At 38.8% G+C, this 27319-nt stretch overlaps 1 protein-coding gene across 2 annotated transcripts in view; it reads right to left on the bottom strand.

Annotated features, from left to right (window-relative positions):
* The window catches only part of BRF1 (BRF1 general transcription factor IIIB subunit), a 211291-nt gene that overhangs the window by 134513 nt on the left and 49459 nt on the right, over window positions 1-27319 (bottom strand). For both annotated transcript variants that reach the window (XM_072428607.1, XM_072428608.1), the window contains one exon: window positions 12212-12243. In XM_072428607.1, the coding sequence (XP_072284708.1) occupies window positions 12212-12243 (32 nt within the window). The remainder of the gene's footprint in view (window positions 1-12211; window positions 12244-27319) is intronic.

Genomic DNA, 27319 nt, shown 5'->3' with positions numbered 1-27319 from the left:
CATCACATATTATGATGTGCACCAGACTCACATTTAGGGGGCAAAATAAACCACAGAATAAAAAGTGTAAAATTATATTAAGCCCTAGGACACACAAGCAAATCTGCTGTCAAAGTTACACTTGACTGACTGATTTGATAGATTCTGATCGATCAGAAGTCCCATAACACTGGTCACGGGTGTACAAGATTCTGTATTTCTGATCATTTTCCTACATATAGAAATTATTGAAATTTTTATCACAGTGATTGACTTTGTACACAGGATACAACTTCTGTGCCTTCAAATCAATATTTAGCCAATTTAAAACAACCAGAACCTAATACACCAACAAACGCAAAAATAAAATAGTCTTTTGCGATTAGTCAGCTGCTAAATTCTGTTCTGATTCCAACACATCCATTTGTTTTATTGGACCGGAAAAATCTATTTTGGTTTTATTTAGGGCAAATCAGACTTTCTTTAATTGATTTTATTTTACTGTAATACACAGCAAGCCATAGTCCCTGTCACAATGTTAGCTAGGAAATGCCAGCAATAGTGGCAGGGGAGTAGGGTGTCCTAGGATGAAGTTATTTTGGGGCAGTTAGAGCACGCAGTAAGCTATAATCAGTTTTTGGCTTGTCAATTGCATCCACGTTAGGATTTCGCCTTACTTTCAGCATGCTTAAACCATTATCAATGCAACAGTAAGTGAGCCCAAATCTCCCTCTATTGCCATGTTTAGCTATAAAAGCCAACACGTTCCAGTCTCATCCCATGCCATCTAAAACTAAAAACAGGTTTTGGCTTGACCTAAATTTTAATGGAATTATGTACCAGAGGTATTAGTTCTGCTGTTTTCTCAGAGAAGCTGACCTTGCTGGCTATGTGTTTGTATTCATTAACCTCTCTAAGCAGATGTTTGGTTCACATATGGTTTGCATTCGCTGTGTGAACTGTATTCCAGAATGGTCACATTTGATGAAGAGATACCCTTCCACTTTCACATTTACCCTTCTGCATCCTGAAGGCCTAACTGTCAGAGATGCAGATCTCTGCGTGCACCCAAGGCTGGGTCAGCCATGTTGAGTACTGATGTCATGTGACTAGTATGTACGGTACTGTTCTATCGGTTCAGCACAGGCTTAATACTGAACGCCACACAAGCAATATTTTTACACATTGATTTTTCTCACACTTTCAAAACCTGGGTGATGAATGTAGATCATGTTGTCAAAATGTTATTTTTGTTTGAAATAACGTGAATGACAGACCCCCTACCTCACCCGGATTCCCTGGGCTTTGTTGTCAGAGTAAGACAAAATAAACATTACAGTAGTAGGATATTATTGGTACACACTTGCATTCTCTGCATATATTACATGACTTGTAATTCAAACCCATTGTCCCATGTCATATCTTACTTTTATGGTGTAAATCTAAGCAATGCGTAAAGCACAAAACCAACTGTCAATGCTGCACAGGTTTAAAAGAGGCCACAACTTCTATAATTATCTGAACCGAGAAGCAGTTGTGCCAATTCATATATAGAACAGTTTTGATTTCTTGAACACTAGATTAGGTTGAACATATTTCTTTGCCCCTCACGTTACTTTAGAACTCTAGAAAGAATTAAGGCTGCTGTACCTGCTTCCGATTTCCCACCCATAATAACATTTGTGTTGGTGATGTGGTATTATTAAACAGGATTTATATAGCCCCAACATATTGTGCAGCGCTGTGCATTAAAAATAGGGGTTGAAAATCACAGACAGATACACAGAGTGACAGAGGAGGACGAGAGGACCCTGAACTGAAGAGCTTACAATCTGATATAAACAATAATGTGTGGTAAGAGGAGCTGAACATGCAAATTGCTGGAATGTAAGCTTTAAGGTACCTGTAGGAAGGATTATTGCTGTTTGATGTGACTAATTATAGCTGAATCTGGATATAATCCCCAGGAGGCTGTACTAGTCTGGGCACTATGGTTTACCTTGTATAAGTTGGCACCTGACGTGTCTTGTCGTAGCTCCCTAACCAACAAAGCTGCATATTAGTATTTTTATCATTGAGTGCTGCTTTTCTCTTTAATATTTAAAGCAGTACTAGTTCCACTTTTCAATATGTTGGATTAGACAGAGCATTAGTGCAGAAAGGGATAGGTGATGTCCATTCTGCAATAGGCTTTAAAAACCCTCCCTGATTGTTACATGGAACTGTCAAGCATGTGCAGCCGAGCATTGGTTGCCCCTGTGGAACTGAATGAACAACGACACCGAACTCACTTACAAAAATGTATATTTCTGAATAGACAAAATTATATCAGCTCCTGGTGGTGGTAGTTGAGTTTAGCAACTGGGGCTTTTACCTTTACTTATTCTTTCACTGTGCTTTGTACAGCTCAATGCAACATTGCTTGGTCTTTGTTCAGGCTGTCTGAAGTTTAAAACGCATCCAGGGTGCAGTGTAAGCGCAGCTAACCATTTTATTAAATGTTTAAGTGAAAACATAAATCCATTTTTGTACTCCATTGCATTCACACAATCACTAGATAAAGAAGCACAAACTGCTAGAAACTGTGCATGCCTACATAATCTAAGCTCTAACCAATATTCCAAGTGAATCAAGTGAGATAGTTGTGCACAACACAATTTAGAGGAATCAATGAGGGTCTGTTTAATTTAAAGTACTATATATGGTAAATACATGGTATGGCATGTGCTTTTTTAAGCCATATGTTGCATGTTTGTGTACTGCGTTACAAAATTTTAATGCAATGTGCAGCAATAGAATTTTTTCTCCTCAGTGGGCATCATTTTCTTGGACTTTTCTACATTCATTTTTTTCTTAATTGCACCACATTGGCATGATTTGCAACTGGTAAAGACAAGGCTATATACTTTGCCCTTGCATTGGGATTGTGTTGAACAACGCATCCAATGGAGAAGGCACGATCAAGCATTGATGCCTTTCCTTGTTCTCAAAACAATAGGTAGTGATGGTTTTAGCAGACAGTTTAGGGACCACTGCTGTACAGATAGTTCTGTTCCACAGAGTGGGGAGGACGAATGGGGCCATCCTTTACACATGTGAATTGCTTCCAGGCAATCTAAGCATTCTTATCTTGGTTGTAACACTCTGGTAAAAACATGAATAAATAATTCAACTGTTATCTTCTACTGGATATCAATTTAATTTCTCATTTCTATGCCCAGCTTTGCAGATTAAGAGATCTGGCTGTCACTGATGAGTCGAGTTGGTTATTTACCTCACTAAGATAATACACTGGCAGCTGCTTCACAACTTGTGTTATGTGTGTACCATTTACTGCTTGGATATGCCATGGCTTTGTACATTTTTCCCTACCCTCCATACATGTCAGTATCACTGGTGCCCTTTTTACTATGCCATGTTCCACAAGCCATGTGGCCGATGGGCTGCTACATCATCACAATGTTCAGGTCACTAATATAATCAGACCATTTTTAGAATGACCTGTCCTCAAATTAATTTTGTAGTTAAAAAGTGCCATCCAGGTGACGGCAAAAATAAAGTAATCTGTGGTAGATAAAATAATTCAATTACAATTATTCCTATAATCAATTACAAATAAAGCAGACCTACTACTAATAAAATAGAAGGTCTGTTAACCGTCTCTGGGCCACATACTTTAAACAAAAAATTACATAAAAGGAAAAAATAGAAATAAATTCAACCTTATACCCATCTTCTTCACAGCTTGGTGTGCAGAACACAAGATCATATAAATCTCACAAGACCACCCTGCAAAAGCATCTTCTCGCAAGGTTCTGACTGCTCTGTATTTCACATGATTCCACTTGGAAAGATCATTCTCACCTAGGTGTCAAGGTTAATTTTTTAGCTACTAAGAATATTTGATTTCAAGAGGAGGAGACCCAGATAGTCTAAACAGTGGTTTTATAATAGTGCTCTGGGGCTCTGTGCCCATGGGTTTTTTGTTTGCTTCCCACACAAGTCTTATGGAATGAAAAGCATGCGGGTAGTAGGTCAAATTCAGATCAGAAAGGTCAAATGCAATTCAATTGCACCTGTCAATGAATTCTGAATAATTTCAGAAGCATTTCAAACTAATGTCAAAGTAATGCCATCAACAAAGGCTCAAAGCCTGCTGACACAGACCCTAAGATTAATTCTATGAGCATTTGAAGATGCAATTTGGAGTGGGAAAGAAGTCACATTACATTGAATTTCAATTATGCTGCTGCTGCCAATAACCGCTTGTATTTGGAGATCCTTAAAATTAAAGCATTACATATTGGAGATTGCTCTTTGTGTAACAAAGAAGCAGAGGAGCCTCCTATCCTAAACAGTTAGCTGGGGTGATCCAACCTGTTGCTACCCAGAAGGTGAAATATGGTCCTCCAGATCACAGAAGGCTATATCATATGAATTATTACTATAGACACTTCAGTATTAGAATACTTTTCTATCAGGGGAAATACTAAACTTGCTGCAATGTAGATATCATAACACTTCTCTATAGTGGGCAATATTATAATTGCTGCATGTGAGCTATATCATGATAAATTATTGTCCTTATGAGACGTGTGTAATTACTGTAATCAATTGATGGCAGGGAAGAATGAGGAAGGTGGACTATTTAAAAAAAATAAAAATACAAAAAATAAATCCCTTTTTTACATGTAGGCAGTGAATACTTACCATTCCCAATGCCTGTGCCACCAACCTTAACTCATTAGAACCTGTCCCCTGAAGTCTGATGGGAAACCATCATACTGTCAAGCGATTTAAATTTCCCTTGATCTAGTTCTGACATTAAACACTCAGCACAGATCTGTCTGACAAGGTAAGTTCTTTCTGTAAAGGTAAATATCACCGTAACACTATTGAGTCTAAAGCTGCGTACACACGTTGGAAAAGAACAACGAACAACCGATTGGCCAAAAATCACTCTAAAAATAAGTGACCAACAATGCCCATGAACGAGGATTGTCTTTGGAAATGATCGACTGGCATGGCGGATCCGATTGGCCGATGATCTTCACTATTTATCGTGTGTACAGTTGTTCAGTGATCGTGCATGTTTCTGCAATACACTTTCTCCTTTACATGTCACTCCCTGCATCGTTCAAATGATTGTATCCAGCGTGTGTACTATTGGTGGATTATTTTTGAACGATCGTATCGTTACAGCATGTAGATAATTGTGCACAATACGATTGTTCAAGTATAATCGTGCATAATCGTTGATTGGTCATAATCGTTTGTTTTCTAATGATAATTATTGGAAGTGTGTACCTAGCTTTATGCTTTCCTTAAGCCTTGTACATACGTCAAATGGACATCACAGCATTGTTACTGGAAACGATCTTTCCAGATCTATGAGTGAATGGCACACGTGATCTTTATAGAAAATGCACAGCTGTCATTCCAATTAGACATTTAGGGACTGTTAGATTTTTGCCTATGACGAGCACGACTATTCACCTTAGGAGATCATTATCTGACATGAGTACGCAGACTTAGTTTCTTAACTACACAGGAAAAGGTGAAATAGAAGAATGGGAAAATCATCCATTTACTATTTCCTATCACCATGTTTTTTGTTAGCCTAGGAGTAGTTCAACACAACTGACTAGCTCCTAGTGCAGCTCGCTCTTCCACTCTGAGCTCTGATGTACAACAGACATTATGTATACAAATCGAGTGAATATAGCTTGAGACAAATGGTCATGCTCTTGGGTGAGAATCTGACGTGTACAGTGGGGTCTAATGTCGTTCATGGATCCGTTGAATAGATGAATGGACCCATGACTTGCTTGCCTTCCCCCTTCACTTGTCATCATGAAAGGTTATTTTCCTTGAAACTCAAGTACTTACATGGCTAGAAATGTAATGATGTGTTAACAATTTCAAAGCTGAATTTGCTTCTGTGAGCTTTAAATGAAATCTGTGAGAGACATTTCTACATTGCTAGCCTACTGAAAGGGTTAGTTTATTGATTTTGTAAGGTTAATAATCATTACCATGACATATTTATTGTATTCTGTATTTCTTGGACTTAAAATTTTTTTTAATTATAACACATTATACAAAGGTTGCGACATGCCGGGATTGTTTGTGAATAGTGAATACATGGACAGTGAAGAAGACGACAGTGCCCTGTAAAAAAGGAAAATGCCTAGTTGAGTTTAAAGGAATGTTAATTATTTTTGAGGTAAAAATTCATTAAATGTTTGCCATTCCAGCAGTTCCTTTTCACTTGTCAGAAAAAAGCCAGGCAGCAATAAATAGAGCTCAGGGGGATGCCATTTACCAGGACAGCTGGGGAGACTGAAATAAAATGTAGCAGCTGCTCTGCAATATGCATGCAATGGACAATCTGGGCAGGGCTGCAAGGGCATGGTACAGCAATTATTTTTACTCAGGGATGGAAAGGACACCAGGGGAAAAGCCAATCCTTCACTGGATTCCAAGGCTTTTCTGAAACCTGTAAGGATTTTGCTGGTTTATTTAAATCACTAGATGGATAATCCCTGCCTGTAAAATATTTATTTCATAATATTGTGCAGCGTGCGATCATGTGCAAAGCTAAAATAACAATCTCTTATGAATTTGAATTATGTAAACAGTTTTATATGGCTATTGTGCATCTTAATAAATAGGCTCATATGGGTTTTCTTAAGAAGAAAAAAAAAAAAGTGTCCAGCAGACAAAAAAAAAAAGAATCAGCTGAAAGTGGCTGCCTTTACTGATTTTCTATACCGCTGAGGGACTCTGAAAAATAAATGCCTAAAGGCATTCTCAACTTCACCTCCAACATTCCTCCATCAAATCCAAGTCTACTTTAGCTCTTGTGATACACACTGGTGTTGAAGCCCACTGAGTTGCACAAGGTTGAACACTAGTTCTGTTTTGAGTTGGATGATGCCCAGGTACAAGCCTACTTCCTGGAGTGCTGATGGGTCAATCAACCTAATGCCCTACACTCAGAGTATAAAGATGTACAAAGCTGTGCTGACATGATCACATCAGCAAAATGTCTTCACCATTCAAGCCCCACACTTGAAAGATGCAAATAAAAAGAAGTCTCTTAGATTGTAAGCTCTTTTGACTAGGATCCCATCCTCCTCCAGTCTCACTGTATCCATCTGTCATTTGCAATGCCTATTTTAAAGTAAATCATTGTGTAGTATGTTGGCGTTTTAATAATATCATATAATAATCATTATAAGGTCAGATTACCAGACTGAAGACTTCCAAAAGAAAGATACAAGGGAGGTATAATCATATGGGTCTCCTTTTTAGAGTGTTAGCTCTCTGGCTGCCATTCTATGACTCAGCCTGAGACATGTCACCTCCAAATGATTTATTCCCATTTTTAATTTGCCACGAACAGTAGCATTGTACAGCTGCAGTCCTAACCACTCCCTTTCAACTGTATGGGAACCACTTTGTGCACGTTTGCAAATGGTTGCAGATGTGCTGTGGCTGCATTATCCCACCTCCTGGAAGCAATATATTGCTTCTGGCTGTGCAGTGGATTTCCCTCCTCTGTGGGAAGAAACAAACAGCAAATGCTAGGATAATGCATGCAAAAGTGTTAACCTGCAGTGCGTTTTGCTGTTGGGAATGCACCTGGGAATGGCTTACCCCGAGGTTTGTGTGAAAGAGGCCTTAGTCTGTAGGATACCAAATACCTTAAATGAGCTGAATTTCTGGACACCAATGGAATGGACAAAGATATACATTTTAGGAAGTTTCTTGGATACAACGTCTAATCATCTTCTATGAGGCTAACTTCACCTACCTGCAGCTATGTAGCAAGCTATAAAGATTTCTTCATTATAACCACAGTAAAACTAGTACTGCTGTACATATCAACCAACCAGATGTTTTAAAATCCAAACTTGCTTTTGAAAATTAATCTTTACCTATGACTGGTTGTCATGTGCATCAAAAAGGTGACCCCTAAGTTATATCCAGCATTTTACCAAGATGCATCTACTTTAGCTGCTGGCAAACAGTTAATAGAAAGTTAGAGTTAGAGTTATGCTGCAAGTTCCTCCTGCACTTGGCCTGCAAAGCAGCTGTATGTAGTATTTAGAACTGGCTAAATAGGCTATTAATAAATTATGCCAACAACAGGGTGGTCTTGCCATATGTGATATGCTGAGACGAGGAAAATGCTCGCCAATGAAGGACATAAATAAATGGTTGTACACTGTGTTCAGTAAGCGGCTGCGCCAGAATTTTGATTCCGTGCTTAAGTCATCAATAAAAGTTTCTTAGATTATACTGACATTAAAAGAATCTAAACAAAATCAAATTCTTTCCAGGTGAGAACATTTACCCAAAAGCATAAATTTATAGATTCTGGCATACATACAAATATTTCATGAATTATTCAAAACACTTTAGGCCCTATATAATGGGCTGAATTTTAAAGTCACACAAGATTCACAGCTTAAACTTCATAAGTTTTATGTTTAAGCACAATTTCTGTGAAAAAGTGTTTTTGTCTGATGATCAGCTATCACATGCCCATGTGATTTTTGACTAACAATTTCCATTACCCTGGGCATCATGTGCAGATCTGCATCCTTTGTTGATTATCTGTGCAGGTGCCCAATTCATAAAGTGCATACAATATTGTAAATTGTTATGTTATTATGAACTCTCTCCTTCAAAGGAGATATGTTTCCATCTGGATTTGATCTATTCATGATAAATGCAGTTTTCTGTTGCATTGGCTGTATATTAAGAATGGCCAATGGCCAAGAATGTTTAATTCGCTTCAAAAGGATTAGTCATTAAGGCATAATTCCAGGCAAACCTATAAATATACAGGTAAGTTATATGTGAACCTGGTTTGCTGCCAAAAAAATATGATTTTTGGCTAGCCAATGCTGCGATTCAGGCCTTCTCATTAGACAATACAGCAAGATCCCGGGCCTAGACAGACTATACTGAAGTTAAGACAGATCTGGGGAGCACCCTAGCCTATAATTGGACAGTAAGGACAGATTTTTCTGCATTTTCTGGTAATCCCTTTCATCAGTACAGGAATTTAGGATAAATCTCTGATAACTGATGAATGGCATCAGGGGAGGACTGTACACATGTATGACTGTTCATCTTAAACAGAGTTGGGGAGTTCCCCTTGACAATGGTTATCAAGTTGCCCTGGTGGAAATAAAGCAAAGCACAGATGGGGGCTAAACAAACACCCTAACCCTTATAGAACAGAACAGCACTCATTCTTTCTCCTGTCACTGAAAACAATCACAAAGGATCATTTCCAATGACATAAATTTGACTTCTGTACGTTGCTTAACCGATCCCCAAATAGTAGTTCCAATCCTTGCCCACTCTATTCAAAATAAAAAAGAAAAGTACTGAGCCTTCTGCTCTTAATCTGAGAACTAGTGCGGAGGCTAAAAGCAGGCTTTAATAATACTTTCAGGTAATGATGCAAAATTACTAAATGTGAATAGGCCAGGTGCCGAAACTCAATATGGAAAGGTATAATAGTTCTAGGCAATTCAAATGCCATCCGCCTGAAATGGCTCTCAATTGGTAGTTGTTCCTAGATTCCAAAAGGACATCTGGTATTCCATCACTTCTCTGGGTTACTAGCAGTTGCAGCGCCTTTGTTTTGTTTATTGTCAGCACATTTATTATATTGGTGCAAGCAAAAACGTGTGCCATTTATCAGAAGTAACAGTGGTTTTGTTATCCTTTTATTGCAAGTCATCCAATGCTCTGGGTCCGAATTGTCAGTGTGCCAGAGATCCAAAACCTTAAAGCGGACCTAAACTAAACTTTTTACTTTACATATAAGGGCATGTACAGTGAGATCGGCAATCCAATTTTTCTGAAAATTCAAAATACCGGTACCCATTGCTTTAAACTACCAAATGTCTGTGTGCCACTATTTTGGAAAAAAAGTGTTCTAGCTCGGTTTTTGTGTACCCCCCCCCCCCAATGCCAGTCTGCCATGCCATTGCTGCCTGACACTTATATACAAACTTCATCTGTAATATCTGCTAAGGTACTACGCTTTCCAAAAAATGACTGCAGCTGTGTTCAATAATAACCGTGACATCACAGAGGATAAGATCACTGGAAGAATACTGAACAACAAAGCAGGTAGCTAATAAATCTGCTGTGAATAGTACCAACCACGTAATAGGAGTAATTTGACTCTGCAAACAGCTGGGGCACAATATTATCTGTGAACCCGCGCTAATCCCTAAATCATCCTGCTTGAAATATTCCAGTAAAAGCAACACTGAGATACCCGGCTGGTGTGATGTGTTTTCTTGCAGGTTTCCCTTGTGTCTTTACTGGAAACATGTTTACAAAGTTAAAATAATAAGCAGAGAACAGCACCTTTTTTGTCTGGTTAATAATGACTGTGCAGCTTGTGTTTGTATAGTGATGAATCGAAATCTCTCTCCCAGCCTTCTCTACATGCACCTGGCTCCAGAATGAGCCTTTCTGTAATGAAATATCGGATGATACACATCCTGTTTATTGACCTTAAAACCTAGCTCTACCTTTACCTCTAAAATTAAATTTGCTTGGTACTTTTAATAAGAAGCTGTAATACACACCTCTTCTCTGGTGCTGTACACTACCGGCTCACCAATTTTGGTTGCTGCTCATTGCCCAGGTTAAATAACATGCAGCTCATTCCAACCAATCCTCTATGAGTCCAGACCTTCATAGGACATACCTCCTGGATGGAGTCCTTAGTCCCACCAAGGCAGGGCTCACAAAGCATTATGCAAGCACAGGTGTTTCATCTGGGTAACACAGTCATCCCATATTCTTGGATAGCTGATAAATGGTACATAAAGTCCATAATTATTACTAGCTCCATTTTTTTTGTACTAAAAGCCTATATTTGGTCTAACTTTTTAAGGTCTTTCTGCTTTACACATATATTTATCAAATCAAATCTTGATACTTAAAGTGGAACTAAACCCATGCTACTCACCTATCACTGTTCCATTGCAGGGCGCCACCATCTTTCTTTTTCTTTTCTTCCTTTTAATGATCTTCGGCCATCTTGATTGCCCATGCAGGGTTGACGTAACTCCTATGGAGCAGCAGCAGTCAATTTATTCCTAACATGTGCAAGGGAAGCTGGGATTGCTGGGTTTCCCTGGCAGCCAATATTTAGCTCTGCATACGCAGCTCAGCCCAGCTGGTTGGCGATTAGGCAGGTAAGCGCACTTATTGCAGAAGGGACATCACCTGTCCCTTTCTACAATAACCACCTGCCTGATTGTGGATTTTTCAAAGTGGGACAGTTCCACTTTAAGTGGAGTAGCAGTATTTTTCTGTAGGTTTTCCTTTAAAAAGTAGGAGTGCAATGACTCAAATCTTGTTCTAATATCAAACAGAAGTGAAATTTATCCCTGATTAGATGGAATTTAAACAGCAGAATTTACCCCTCTCAATTTTTGCAAATCTCCTCTACCATGCGCACAATAAAAAAAAGGAAAAAAAAAATCAGACACCGGTAATTCCCTTCTACAATCCATTAAAAAAAGAGGATTTGGTCAGAGATCCTCATTTAAAGACTGAGATACAAATTCCAGCATGAATCATGTTTTATGCCATTTCTTTTTCTAGATAATCCATCCCTAGCTCATTTCAAAATGTGTTTATGTATAAAGCGGGTTTGTAGCTTGAACCCGGCATGTCACGGATCAAAGCTGTTCCGATAACTGCCCCGTCCCGCTTTCACAAAATGAGCAGATAACCGGAACTCATAGGTCTCTAGTGTGCAGCGCTATTATTCCATTAGAATTTCATTTTGTTAAGAACATGTTTATTACAGAAAGGTAGCTCAGGGACGTTTTACGTTGTTTGAAAACACGGTATAAGCTGGAATTTCCCATTTGAGTAGCAGAGACGTGGATCAAGAAACTGCCACTAAAAGCAGATACATAAACCGCATCTTGATCCCTAATATCTAGTTGTACTGGCAGACATCCCAAAGGGAGTTTAAAACAGAGCTGTATGTGCAAGGTGCTTATCTCTGTCCATACAAGTATCAGGAGTATTCCAGGAGTGAAACCATTGCAGTTGCCGCGTCCTTGAAACAGTCAAGCATCCTGACAATAAAAACCATTTATTCCCGAAACACTCAGCTGGCAGTGATAAAGCTGGTTAAGAAACAGCAGACTGTTGTAAGTGTATACCATACCTGAAGAAGGTCGCTGAGATCAAGTAACATATCTGGAAGGAAGTTAAGGAAAAGACATTTTACATACAATGGGTTCTTGTAGTCTGCTAGACATGTGGGGGGAACAAACTGGAAACAATTCTATTTGTCTACTGCAAAAATCCCAAAAGACAGAAAAAAACAAATCCGGCAATGTTATTTTATTATAATAGTAAATCAAAAATGTAAGGTATTTCAAAATAAAGGAATACAGCAATGTAATAAAAAAATGTTATTCCAATTGGCAATTACCTGGCTACATTTATCTTTAATCAAACATTTTAATTTACACCATGTCCACTGATGGCCACATAGACCACTTTTTTGGTGGATCTGTTTGGTCTGGCCATTCTTAGTAAGGGAGCCAAAAACAAATCCCATGTTATATAGACCAGTGGTCGCCAACCTTTTGGACCTCATTTACCATTAAATTTACGGACTCAGGATTGCGACCGCTGATAAATACGCTGACAGCCAGAAGCCAATCACCCTCAGAAGGTCTGAATACCATTTGCTGATCACTATGCCCCCTCCTTCCTCCAGATATGCAGTGTCCAGAGTAGACTTTATCAACCTTTTAAACATGGGGGGACCTTTGAAAAAAAATCCAGTTCTTCAGGGAACCCCCTGCTATAATTATTATAACCACAAATCACAGTACATTAGCATGGTGGCCATTGGGAAGAATGCCTCCTAAATTGAGGGCCAGCGATAAGAATGTCTCCATTACAGATAGCCAAAGAGATCATTGATGTCACTTAAAACTGATCTGAGAGGCACAAACTGCTCATTGCTCGAGGAACCACCAGCAACCTCTAGAGGACCCTAGGGTTCCAGGGAAACTTGGTCCAGAGAATTAGGACACTGGTTCCCCTCTCTATTCATATACCTATGCTCTGCTGAGCTAAGCAAAAATTGCCAAATTATATTTAATTTACATTAAGTGCTTATTGCAAAACAATGAATTACTCATAATCGGATGATTGTGCATTCCTGCTTAATCTTTATATAAATACTGCATTCTGCTTAAGAAGCTTACATCATGGAAAACCACTTTTTTGGAAATAGATTGCTACTCCGAAAATGATTTACCCCTCACATTTGAAATATTTCTTATTGCACAGAAAAGGAAAAGGGGAAATCTCCCGAACTCTTTAGACAATAAAAGATGAGGTTGTGGGTGACACCAAGGCCCATGGTGTCCATTTAAGAACATTCTTCCCATATAATCTGGTCAATGTCATTTTAACCTTGCTTTATCATCTTCTGGCAAAGCCTTAAGATACCAATAGGCCTTTCTATAGCTCCAGGTCCAGATATCTCCTATTTACTGCACCAAGTCAGAATGAAAAAAGAGATTTGGAAAACAGAGACTGGATCTTGGGGTATCAAATGTTTCAAAGTTGTACGATAGCTAAAAAAAAAAAAAAATTGGCAAATAAATCTGAATATGAAAATTCACAATCGCCATAAAACTGATAATGAAATGGATATTCCACAAAAAATGGTATGCATGATAACATTTTTGCTTGCTATCCAACTTAAACAAAATCCTGCAATGATGGCTTTACTGGAAATGCTGGGGTTAAGTCTAAGCATGATCCATTGGATGAGCCTCTGCAGACGAGAGAAACCCGGGAGATGAAATTGCTTTTCTGGACTGTGTGCTTTGCGGTAAATCAAGATTCATAAATGGGCACGCAGCCTGGCAATTGTCTTTCCTTCATGCATATTGTTATGTTATTTACTTTACAACAGAAAGACACATTAAAATTTGCATACTAGAAACAACATTTGCATAGCTTTGGCTCAGGAAAATAGCACATTTATTAAAATAAGATTTCCAGAGAAATCTCCATGGTTCTGTGGTAGGAAATAGGAATTTGTATCAAGCTACCCTTGAGTATATTCTATAGGGAGACCTTTGTTATTTTTACCCCACAAGTTGTAGCGCTAAAAGAAACCTAAATCTAACAGTCTCAAATATCTATTCTTTACTTTTTAGAATATCATAGAATGAAGCCAAGAAGCTTCTAACCTAAAAGTGTATTTACAAGGTTTTGGGGTTAACAAAGATTTGAAAAAATAGGTGATAAGTCAAGAGATAGGAGGAATCATTTAAAGAGGTTAAAGCAAGGGATAGAGCAAGCATTTATCTTTTATTCATACTTATATTCTATACTGGCATCTTAGCAGCAGGATCCTATGATGAGAAACAACATGGCAACTAAAACATAGGCTTTTAAATGTACTGCAATTACCCCAGTCAAAAACCGTGACTGGGATTGTAAACCATTGCATCTCAGCCAAGGTAACAGTATGGCCATGGAAGGGGTAGAATTCCAGCCAGGCAAAGCACTTGGCATGGATAACTGCCACTTGCTCCCCTTTCCCCACATATTAAAAAAAATCCCCCTGCAAATGTGTTAGATTTTTTTTGTCTTCCTCTGGATCAACTATGTCTATAGGGTTTTTATCTGGGATATGTTCATTTACCTAGTGATTGAACTTGATGGACTTTTGTCTTTTTTCAACTGACTATGTAACAAAGAGTGCTACCTTTTATAGTGACAATCAGTTTAACCCGATATCCTAAAATAATAAATAAGTTCTGATTGGTCACTATGGGTTACTATTTTTAACAATAAGAAGTGCTGTACAATGCTGTATGATTTGCAACCTATTCATAACAAGTGAGGTTTAAGGAGTATTACTATTATTCTGGTAAAGCTAACTGACCAACTCTTCTTGAACATTAGTCATCAGGGGCCATTTGACCACTTGACCAATTTCACGGTCTTTGAAGGCTTCCACAAATCTCCAAAAATCTTCTTCACAGCCTTTCTGTAACGGTTTGCTAGCAGAATTATTAGAATACAAAAAAAGAATGCATTAAACATAGGTCTGCTTAAAGTCAATCCCCAAGACAAATTTTATGGTAAATCATATATAAAATTCCCTATGACTTATCCTTATTCTTATCCTAGCCATGGTGTATTTCTAAAGATAAGGATGATGATTCATAGAAGTCCTGTGAGTAAAGGGGCCCTGAATCACTGCTCCTATGGATTTGCCAACATCCCACTAGTCACTGTGGGGGTGAAACATTTCAAAGGAAGGACTTTAACAAACACTAAGGTCTGCTTTTACTTGCAGCAAGCAGAGAGGTCAAAAGAACTTAATAAATTGGCTCGTGAACAAGCAGATCTTTAATTAAAAACACTTGTTTAATATCACAAGCACCGAAGTAAAGGGCTGCCCAAGTTTCTTAAATTAAAATAAAACAGGAAAGGCAAACCGGCCTTGAGGATGTGCGGGAGGAGAAAAAAAATCATCAACAGGAAAACAAGAGATGAAACCAGACGGTTCTTGCAGATGCGTCCCTCTGCAATTAATCGCGTGGACCAAATTAAAGCCAAGAATACAGTCTTGCCCATTCAACAATTAAACAAAAATCACTCTCATCTTTTACAGGCATAAAAGGGGATGACTCAGAGCCATAATGAGCTCATCCCAAACAACGCCATAGGAAGCGGCTTCTAATAGGATGTACAACAGTCTCCATGAGTGTTTAGAGAACCTGGGACATAAAGCACGCCAGCAGTTGTCCACTTAATAGGATTTAGCTCAATACCTTCCAGACAAATATCATGCACAAACAGCAAATAACCGTTTAATCGTCAACATTATTCTTTGCAGGATGCCGTGCATAGTATAATTACAGATTAGACAATAAATGCTTTATCAAAATAATGCTGAAATCCTATGGGAAGGAGAAACAAAAATAGGCAGAAGTAGTCTGACCAAAAATGGAAAACGCAATGCTCATGAACTAATGGTAAAACAGGTCAAGGTCAAACAGGTCATGGCCAAAACCCAATTCCACCCTTTCCTTCACACCTAGGTAATGATTCTCACTGTTAAAAAACATACCTCCAGGAGGGGATGTTTTAGGTAGCAACAACAAATAGCCAAATTTTGCTTTTTGTCCTCTATACTGGTCTGGCCAACTGGTTTTGTGTCTGCCCCTCCAGTGTATACACTATCAAAAGCTTCAGGACCATCACAAGACAATAAGGGGACTGCAGACAAGTAGAAGACGGAAGAGAAGATTGATGATGGCGGTGCCTGGTGCTTCCTCCGGTCCGGGATGAAGATCAAGCCCTGATTAAGGGAAGGTCCAGCACCATTGAGGGATCTGCAGGATTAAAAGGTAAGTGTAATTTTTATATTTTAACTTTAGTTCCGCTTTAACATGGGGGAAACCTTGAAATGACTTTCAGGTCTTCAGGGAACCCCATGCTATAATTACTATATCCACAGTTCACAGTACATTAGTGTGGTGATCATTGAGAAGAATGCTTTCTACATTGCTGGTAAATGGGAAGAATGTCAACCTTACAGACAGCCAAAAAGATCATTGGTATCTACTAAACTGACCTGAGAGGCAAAAATGTTTCAATGCTCAAGGAACCCCTCACAACCTCTGGGGAAACCCTATGGTTCCATAAAATCCTGGTTGAGAAACACTGATATAAAGGAAGCAACAAACGGTTTTGGGTTTTTTTTTGCTTGTTTCTTACAAAGCAAATTACTTTATTGTGGAGATTTATGCTTCTTTCAGACTGCACTTATTCTAGTAAACATACTCTATGGTACATTTTAAAGGAAATATTTTCCTCTATACGATCAACATTCAACAATTCCCAAAAGAGCTGTTTCCTTTAGAAGATGTGGTTACAGATCAGCTAATCCACAGAAAACATTTTGAGGAAGCAAATCTTTGGCAAAGCCATTTTTAGCTGCCAAGGAACTTCCAGTCCCAGGTCTGCTATGGAGGATGGGATACCACACAGGATCCAAAAGCAGACTAAACTGAGGGACCACAATACTTATAAAGTTCAGTGTTCTCCCCCAGCCCCACCACCTGGAACTTTTCAGTAACCACCCGGCTGTTTTCAGGTAGTTACTGATGAAATGGGTCACAATAAAGGGGCTTCCACCCGCCTACAATTTCTTCCCAGCCTGCTTAAAAGAATGTCTGGGTTGAGCACTGAAGTTACTACTGTTTTAAACAGCCCAAAAACTGGAAAGATCAAAAAATGAGAATGGGTTACTCAGATCCTGATGAAGAATTATTTCCCTCAAAATGTGTATATTATTAGTTACAATTACTTCCAGATAACCAAATGCATTGACTTTTACTTTACAGCATTCATATTGGCTACAAGGCAGCGGTGACCATTATCTGCCATAGCCACCCCTACATTTGCACTTTGTATTTCAGACTGGACTGGTTACACTAAAAAAACAATATTGTTGAACAATCATATTGAGGAATCTAATAAAGTATAAAGAAAGAAAGCAAGCTTTTCTTTCACACTTTTTGTGGTTTTTTGAAGAAGGTAGAAAGCTTCATTTATATTGTTGAGCATTTATCTTCCCTGAATACCATTATTTTCTCATGGTATTATGTCTTTTCGCAGTAAGTTAACATTCATATTTTACACAGAACATGAACTTGGCTCTCAGTCAAGCTCTAAACAAGGCCAGGTATGGCTGAAATGCATCAGCAAAGAGCTGGGTTCTGCTGAAGACCTACGGTAATTAGAATTTATTCCCAAAGGATCATGAATACTGGCTTTTTGATATGCATGTGGGACTCAAGCTAAGGAACATTGCCGCCTGTTGTGCATTCCACAAGTGTAAGAGTCTGAGTAGACTAAATAGCTTTCAGTGGTGCTTTTTTAATCCTTGCCCTAATACCTGACTCACCGCATACAATGTTTAGGAGTACATAAATGGTGAAAAAGGAAAACATTAATTTATGGCAATGGCTGGTCTACTATTCCAAAAAAGAAAAGAGTGCAATCACACTATTTTTTTTTAGGAATACTAATAGGAAATCATTTGCAACTCTGTATCCAAATACTAGCAAGGAGTGTGTACGGAAAGAGTGCTAATACTCTGTCATTGATGTCTCTTTTATTGCATTGGCCGGTAAAGCTTGAAACAATGAAGATCTTGCATTGCCTCCCAGCTTTTACGTTGGTTCTGAGCAAATCAATCAAAGGCTGAGTTAGTCACATAAGTATTGTTTTTACCAACAAGATTTTTTTCCCCAAAATTACTTTCTTTGGATAAAATTCTATCATTTCAGTCATAAATTTATGTTGCAGGAGATGAACTAATCAAAAATTGAAAAATAAACTAAAATTTGTAATTAAAAAGTCCCATGACTCAATTCCTTCCAATAAAAAAAAACTTAAAGGTACTTCAAATGTCATTTTATGTATTTGATTATTCTTTTTTTTTTTCTTGTTTTAGAATTGTAAAGTAGGGAAGGATTAAAAGCCCTGTCAGGTTTTAATTGTCCCTGATGGGTAGATACATAGATATCTGTCCTATTAAGCATTGTCACAGAAGCAAATAGTAAAAGAGTATTGGAAAAATTGTACAATTGTTACCAGAATTTCCTCTCGGGATGTGAACCAGTTGGGTGTGAGGAGATGTAACTCAAACAGAACACACACAGCAATACATTCTGTTTAAAAAGACTTTATGGAATACCATAGAATATGAAATTCCATACTTTCATTACAACTACAGAACTTTCTGTTATGCACAATCAGGAGCTTGGAGCCAATGATTGAGGTCAGGTATTTGACATGGCTGTAGCTGCCAGAATTTGGGTGACCTTTTTAAGAATCAGACGCCTACAAAGGAAGTAAAGGTAAGGAGAGTAAATTACTATAAATCTTTCTTACATAAGCCCTGCAATTACAACAATTTAAGAATGAATATTCAGATCCTTCCACAAGCCTAAGTCTCTTTGAACTGTGCAGAGCTTGGCTGGCTCATCTTTAATTCTATTTTGACCTTTTGTTGAATAGCTCGCTCTTGTAAAATTGAGATAATCTCTTACAGCAAAGTTTTTATGAGAAGTACAAAAAGGAATGCCACTGAATACAAGCTGGGAGAGCAAAACCCGAGAAGTCTGACTCAGTGGCACTATTGCAATCTGAGGATATGAATCATATTGACTCCCCTAGGTTTGAACAGACAGAATACACAGACATTGAGCAGAGAGACGTGCACCTAGGCAGTGTATTCTTACCAGCTCAGGGAGACTGTGAACAGGTGATATAAATCACAGACCCTGGCAAATGAAACTTTCACAAGCTGCAGTGGATGGGGGGAATCATTTATCAGTGCCACAATCACAGCAGGCAGGATGCAACCTCCACTGCCAGGCATCCTGCTTTAACATATTTGCAATATTTAACTGTTCATGTGCTTGCTATACCCATTGGGAGGGGGGCATTCTGAAAGGCACCAAGTTAACTAAACACCAAACCATGCTTTTAGTAGATTCTCATTCTAAAAACTGCAGAACATATGGATTAAACCCAACTGGTTACATATAGGTCCCTGTAAAATATAATACCCCAGTGTTCTCCTCAGCCCCTTCTAGCAAGGCGCACCACTAGGCACTTTTCAGTAACCACCTGGCTTTTTTTGGGTGGTTACTGAATAGTTGGGTCACAATACTGCTTCTTCCCACCCAGCTTTAAAAAAAAAAATGCTGGGTTGAACCTATCCACTCACAACAGCTTTCTTCACAAGAAATGTTGTCTTATCAATCCATCACCGGAGGACTAAACACCTTCTGTAGTGTGGAACAGCAGCACAAACTGATTTATAGGAAATGCCAAACCAGTTACTGCATGAGTGGCCTACATTAATCCAAGATAATTGAAATAAAAATTAAGGGTGCCAACAAGTTACCTAATACCGGCCAATCAAGATGGCCGAAGAGGAATAGAAAAAGAAACATAGCAGGACCCATGACGGAACTGGGACAAGTGAGTATAAGCAGGGTTAAGTTTTGTTTTAAGGTAGACTGCAAATCCTAATTTGATGACATCTAGGATACATACACACGTCAGATTCTTGTCCCATAATCAGCTCAGGGCTGGTATCGGATGGGAACCTGGCGTGTATACAGCGCTCTTCCAACGCCCTTTATTGATCTATCCTGGCGTATCCACAATTGACAAACGATCATAATACAAGTAAAAGGAAGAGAGCGGAGCGGGCGCCGCTCCGTCGTTCTCTCCCTCTCCGTAGAGCAGATTGGTGCTGTATGTACAGCACTCATTCCGTCTTTTGTCATTGGAAAGAAACGTGAAAGATCCTTTCCAATGACATTTACTGAACGTGTGTACACAGCCTTAGGCTACATGATGCCTGAACAAGTGCTGTACATTCAGTGCCGTTCAGCTCTACGGAGAGGGGAGGGGAGCACAACAGAGCGGCACCCCGCTGCGCGCTCTCCCCTTCACTTTCATTATGATCGTTCTTTGTTCGTGGATCTGCCAGGACAGATCCGTGAACGACATGCCAGATTTTCATCCGATATCAGCCCTGAGGCGATTATCGGATGAGAATCATCTGACATGTGTATATAGCCTAAGTTTGTGTGAGCAATGTATAATTAACAGGTGTAAATAAAAACAAACAAAAACATACAAGAGATCTTGGTGTTGCTGATCTTTTCTGCTACTTTCTGTCTCCATACACTCAGACACAGTACAGCCCAGCTACACAATGGGCTTTTAATCCAAAGCATTCAGTTCCAAAAGCAATCTTTAATGTACATTAATCAAAGTGATCAATTTTGGCTGAATGACATTGACTCCAATAACAGATGAAACTAATGGATTTCCCATCACATCATCCACTCATCAGGCAGCAGGGAACATAGAATTGTGAATTTATAAGATGCATGCACTCTTCTCCAATGCTGGACGTCTCTACCCATCTTATTCTAAGACACAGTATTCTTTCATTGAAAGACTTATTTGTTTCATCAAGACTATGGAATTAACACTGCATATGATTATTTTACCATATTCTGTACTTTATATCCTTAGGGAGTACAGAACTATAAAAAAAACTTATTATTATTTAAATAAAGGCCACTGTGTCAACACTGACTGACATGCAATCCCATCAATAAACCCCCAATGAGGAAGACGCCAGTCGGACTCAGAGCAAAAGCACTTGACAAACATTGGTAAAAGTGGCCTAGCTGCACTTTGAATAGAAGCCTTTGTGCCATTCCCCCCTTGGAACTCCACAGTACTTTTGCTAAAACTGTTTACAGCCAGCCTTTTAAAGGCTCATTAGCCTGCACAAATTAATCTTTGATGTATACACTGAAGAAGTGGAACGCTTTGAAGGCCTGCACGATGCAGAACCCAGACTAGAAACAAACGGCAAGGCCTGTCGCACAACTGAAGGATAGATATAATTAGTGGCACGGTGAGCCCTGTCATGGCACAGAGGGTATTTACTGCAAAATGTCAGTAAGGCTGTGGGTACCAAACTTCTCCGCTGCCTCCAACTGGGGGTCATATTGCATTAAGTCACCGTTCCAGTCACGCTAATTCCACTGGCGCCCAGGAAAGAAAAGGCAAGGTCCTACGGTCGCTCCTGAGGACTACTCCAATATTGGAAAAGCAAAATTTTTAGACGATGTGTGAACAAATAAAAAAAAAAGCATTAGTAGATTGGTAAGTATCAGACACAATAAGAATGCTGAGCTCCAGGGACTGGCACTGTAGGAGACTATATTAGGGTAGACAGGAAGAGAATAAATAGAGGATAGCAAAGGATAACAAATAGAAAAGCTAGACTTGGAAATTTCCACTGAGATATAAAGAGAGAGAAACCGAAATGCATGAAGAATAAATTAAAAATGCATTTCAAAATACAAGGTCATAGAACCTGAACACAAACCTATAAAAGGATTGCAGCCCTTGTTTTATCATAGTGGAGTACATTGTTAGTACAATATAGTCCTTAATCCAGAATCTGGTCACCTGCTAAATGCAAAGTAAACTCTTGTGTTTCACTGGCTAATATATTAACAATTGTGTTGTTTCCAGCGTTTGATTCGGACACTCCTACAGCACTGTATAGCCAAGTGGATTGCTCTGTACACCCGACCCGCTGACTGGACACAAAACCCTGTTAATTCGGAATATATCATTTTTTATTTTAACTTCCTATTGGTAATACACATTCTCTCTTAGGGTAACAACATTCATTGAAATGTGTGCATAGAAAAGCAGCATTGTCTTGAAGACAGAAAGAGTGTTAGGACTACTGGGCATCTCCAACTCTTCCAGTTTTATAAATACAAGAAGGGTTTCTGAAGTCCTCAGACCAGCTAAGAACAATACTAACTGATCCTAAATCAGATATAATGCTTTCAAAGGAATATTATGTTTTTGTTTTATTTTTTTTTATATAAGAAATGTATCTGCATGGTTTACATACACTATAAGCAGATCCTAAAAGGAGTTCTTGCCACTAGATGTTTAGTAATAGATTCATTCTGTAGTGTAAAGCAATACTAAACTACGTTCTGCTAAGCAGCAGCTTAACCTGTAAGACCTTGCAGTCTCCATATTATAACCTGAAGACAAAGAAACATGAAAACACCTCTGTTCATACAGCAGTACACTGACGAGAGACAATACTAGGTAGCAGTACGATAATGACGCTTGGGGGCAATTTTTTCCCGATTATTACAGCCACTGTGGAGTCCTAAGGGGCAGTCTTTTTTTATTTTATTCACCGGTACTTCCAGTGTGCCAGAGTGAAATTAGATGTGATCTCTAACAGAGCTCTTTTAATAAAAGGAGCAGTGTGAGATGGAGTGATTTCTACAGCTACAAAAAGCTGTGCAGGCGGGGAAGAGGAGACAGGCGATCTCCTGTATAATCAGCTCCAATTACAGAGAGCGTGGTCTTCATGGCAAGGCTCCACGGGTTCCATCAGGGAGCAGAGCTGGATGGAAAAGCTGCAGTAGCCAAAGTCTAATGGGAATAATAAGGGAAATGTGCTTTGCAAAATAGGAGAACTGAAAACAAAAAGGAAAGAAGAACCACAAAAAGGTGTAACCTACTTGTGTATAAAAGATGAGCTCACCAGCAATCATCTGTATGGAAGCCAATATAAATCTAGCATGATTATTGTTGACTATAAAGGACAGCCAGATAGAGCCTAGGACAAAATTCATCAACTGAGAGGGCTGGGGGCAAGTAATCTATTGCAGTGGTCGCCAACCTTTCGGACCTTACAAACCACTAAATCAACCGAATCCGGACCATGCATGCGCTAGGAGCCGTGTGTCACTCAAAGGAGAGGAAATTTCCCCCAGAGTGACATCATGATGCCAGAACCTGGTTTAGCAAGCAGGTCTGAGCCTGCGATGGGAGAATGGGTGGGTTGCGTCCATACAAGGGACAGATCCGCAGACCACCCAAATTTTCCCGCGGACCACCGGTTGGGGACCGCTGACAACATGTAATTTTCCTGGTGAAGAAAGGTAGCAAAGTGATCAGTAAATCACTGAAAGTGAAAATGTGCACTGAAAAGCAAGGTTAAACTGAAAAACCAGGGCTTGTGCAAATGTACTTGAATTTGCTCTATATATCATAGCACCCACCGATAGAAGGTCAGTAGGAACATCAAATACTGCTAACTGCACACATTGCAGCCTATATCAGGTTTTATTAACTAAGGTTCAGACAGAATTGGATAGACCCAGAACCCCAGCCAAGCCTCCTATTGTGATCTTTCTCCCCATCGCGCATTCCATCAGTGTGCAAATCACTGGACTAAGTGATCTACACATTAAAAAATTCTTTATTTATCAAAGTTACATCAAAGGTAACATTTAAAAAACACCATTGGAGGATCTATGTAAATGAAAAGTACACATTAAGTCATTTACAGCCAATATTTCTTTTTTTTGGGTGGGTGGCACGTAGTGAAGACAGAAAACTGTCAAGTTGTACAACAGGTGGATAACAAGGTTTTAAAGCGGAACGGACGTTCTTCTTTTAAGAATCTGCAATCAGGCAGATCAGTATTGCGGAAAGGGGAAGGCAATGGGGATAAAATGATAATTAGGGGCAAGTAAGCAAAGAGGGAGAAGGGTGAGGATGGAGTTGGCACACTGGGGAGATGGTGGTAAGAATAAGAAAGAGAAAGGAGAAAGGAAAAACAAAAAAGGGTGAAGGAGTCTACGTGCTCTGTGTGGCTGTAGCATGACTAAATTGGCATCTCTCCTCAGGTTTTAAAAAGGGTTAGAAATTACCTTAAATGAGTGCTGGCAACAATCCCGTAGGTATGAATCTGAACTGATTCAGTATTTATTACTGATGCAACTGTTTTTTATTCACCGTTTTCGGGTATCTTGATCTGTGTCAGAGGAAGTGGTTTTGTTCAATATTCATCATAGCCCAGTCATTCTGATTTTTTTTATCATTTATTGGATATCATTTATTTTTAAGAACCACATTTGTTTACTCAGAGTGTGTTTGTTTTCAAAGAACTGGAATATAGGCCTCTAGGTGCACTTAATATATCAGCGCTGTATTCATGTTCAGACCAGTTTGTTGTGTCTCAGATATACGTAGAAGGATTGTATCTCAAGGAAATACTTAAGACTTGGTATATGGTCTGACACACGCATTTGCACAATCCTGCTCAACTCCTCGGCTGCAATTTATGTACATCTCAGATATAAAGGTAATTAGTGCAGTCTGCAAAATTTCCTAGCTAGCATTAGAACATTCTTAATAATTCATTTAATTTGTGACTTGTTGCCTTTTGCAGATCAAGAAAATTGCTGCACAGCTCAAAAACCTCTCAGATATATTTTCCCAATATTAACATTTTTTTAATGATAATTTTTATTTGAATTTGTATAGAAAACAAACAATTAAATTAATTAGGACCAGGGAGGAACAAAAGATAACAATTTACATATATGGTGTACACAGAAGGTAAAAAAAAAAAAATAATTGCATCAATATCATTGAACTCAAAGTCAACATTAGAACAATGAAACCTATTCCCTAATTGGTCATACCTGGACCATGCATTTACAATAAGCAAGCCAAGATGACCAGTATGCATTACCATATATTTAAAGCTCTTTCCAATAGTCTAATTAAATTGAAAACACGGACAGGCAAAAAAGTACATGACTATATGACTTTATGATCGCTAACCCAACCTATCATATGGGGTCTGCCCTTGAGTTGATTACCATAACTTGAGGTCATGGAAACAATCTCTGCTCATTGGTATTCAAAATACCCAATTACCTATTTTTCTGTGTCCTTTCAGCATCCTAAAATTCCTAGCACAGATCCATGGTGGTTTAGCGGACAGTCCAGACCAGCGTTTTGAGATTTTTGTTTACATGAGGGAACCACTGAGATAATTTTTAGGTCTTCAGGGAACCATAATTATATCCATAAATCACCATATATTAGTGTGGTGGTCACTGGGAAGGCTGCAACCCTTACAGATAGCCAAAAACATCACTGGTATCTGTTATACAAACCTGAGAGGCATTAAGTTCTCATTGCTCAAGGAACCCCAAGCAACCTCTACAGAAACTCTGGTTGAAAAATGCTGGTCCAGACAATCCTCCTATAACCCCTAAACACAATCTGAACAGCCAATTGCCAAGCCCAGGGTAGTGGGTATTGCAGAAAAAGCTCTTTTTCATCTCTAAAAGTGCTTTATTTTTATCTTGTGTTTAGCTTTAAACTTAGAAGTAAGCAAAACATGCTGCAACCAAATTCCAGCTTTCATTTTAAAAATAACTATAGCCTTAAGTATTGCTATGTAGAATAACCTGGTTTTCTATTCCTCTTGTCCCGCTTATTAGGTCCTGGTAGCTTTGTATCATACAGGATGGGAAATGCAAAGGAACTGCCAGAGAGGCTGTGAACAATAGCATGTACAAGTCCCAAAAGAGCAATAGGAACTTCATGAATTTCATTACGGCTACTAATCTCTACATGACCAGGCTGTGCAACACAGGCGTAACATGGGGGATGGGGTGGGTGCCATTTCGTGAAGCTGTGAACCAGAGCCAGGTGCAGCGAGAATGCCTTGCATAGGTTATCTTCAACAACAAACAAGCATCTTGTGTCTCTTGTGGGAACATACACTCAACAAGACTATTAATTTTGATTTTCTGGGATATTAGCGCAACGTTCAATTAAAGCAGAGATTTATTGAATATATCAGCTCGGCTTTGCGCAAACAAAGTACAAAATGGCTGCAGTCAAATGCTTGTTTCAAGTAGAGAAAATAATTTAAGGGAAAAATCTTATAAAGCATACTTGGTATATTGTTTAGTCTTCAGAAATATACTTATACCTGGTAGGAATCCAAGTGTGGGAGGGAAAATAATGGAGTAAGCATGAAAATACTAATATAGGCCTAAATAAAGAAATAGCATGTATACCTTACTGGAAAAAGACATCATTTGTATAAAAATCTGGCTGCGAGTAACACTATAAACAATCTGAACACTTCAATTACACAATAATGTATTTAAAGAGAAGAAGAATGCTTCCCTCACAATATTCCCCTGAAATGAATCATTGTTAGGATTCTTAAAATGAAACTAACCTTGTAAAAAAAAAAAAAAAAAAAAAAAAAAAAAAAAGGAGTAGTGGGTACAAGACAAAGATTTGACACGCACCTTCTGCAACAATTACAACTTGATCGCTAGCATTTTTACCCACCGTGCAGTTGGTATCTGCAATATTCAACAGAGTCCAACAAAGAGCAAGTGGAAGCTTTGTATCACCACCTACCACCCAATGGCCCATGAAGACGATGCAAGGTCTAGAAGAATCAAAGAGGTTGATGGTGCCAGTGCTACAAACCACAAAACAGTTATTGCTGGCGGAGGGCAATTTTTTTGGAAAGCAATCCTTGCCCCTGCAGCACAGCTTTATAATGTATATAAACCCCAACAATAAACTGCTTTATTCTTAAGGTGTGTACACACTTCCAATTTTTATCGTTCCAATCGAACGACGAACGATCGATTGGGCAAAAAATCGTTCGTAAAAAAGTAACCAACGACGCCGACGAACGAGGAAACTCATTGGAAACGAATGACCGGACCGGCGGATCGGATTGGACGACGATCGTTGAACATCGTTCGTGTGTACGATCGTTCGTTGATCGTCCATGCTC

The sequence above is a fragment of the Pyxicephalus adspersus genome, chromosome 12, assembly GCF_032062135.1.
Source record: "Pyxicephalus adspersus chromosome 12, UCB_Pads_2.0, whole genome shotgun sequence".
NCBI lineage: Eukaryota > Metazoa > Chordata > Amphibia > Anura > Pyxicephalidae > Pyxicephalus > Pyxicephalus adspersus.
This window is presented reverse-complemented; position numbering and strand designations above follow the sequence as displayed.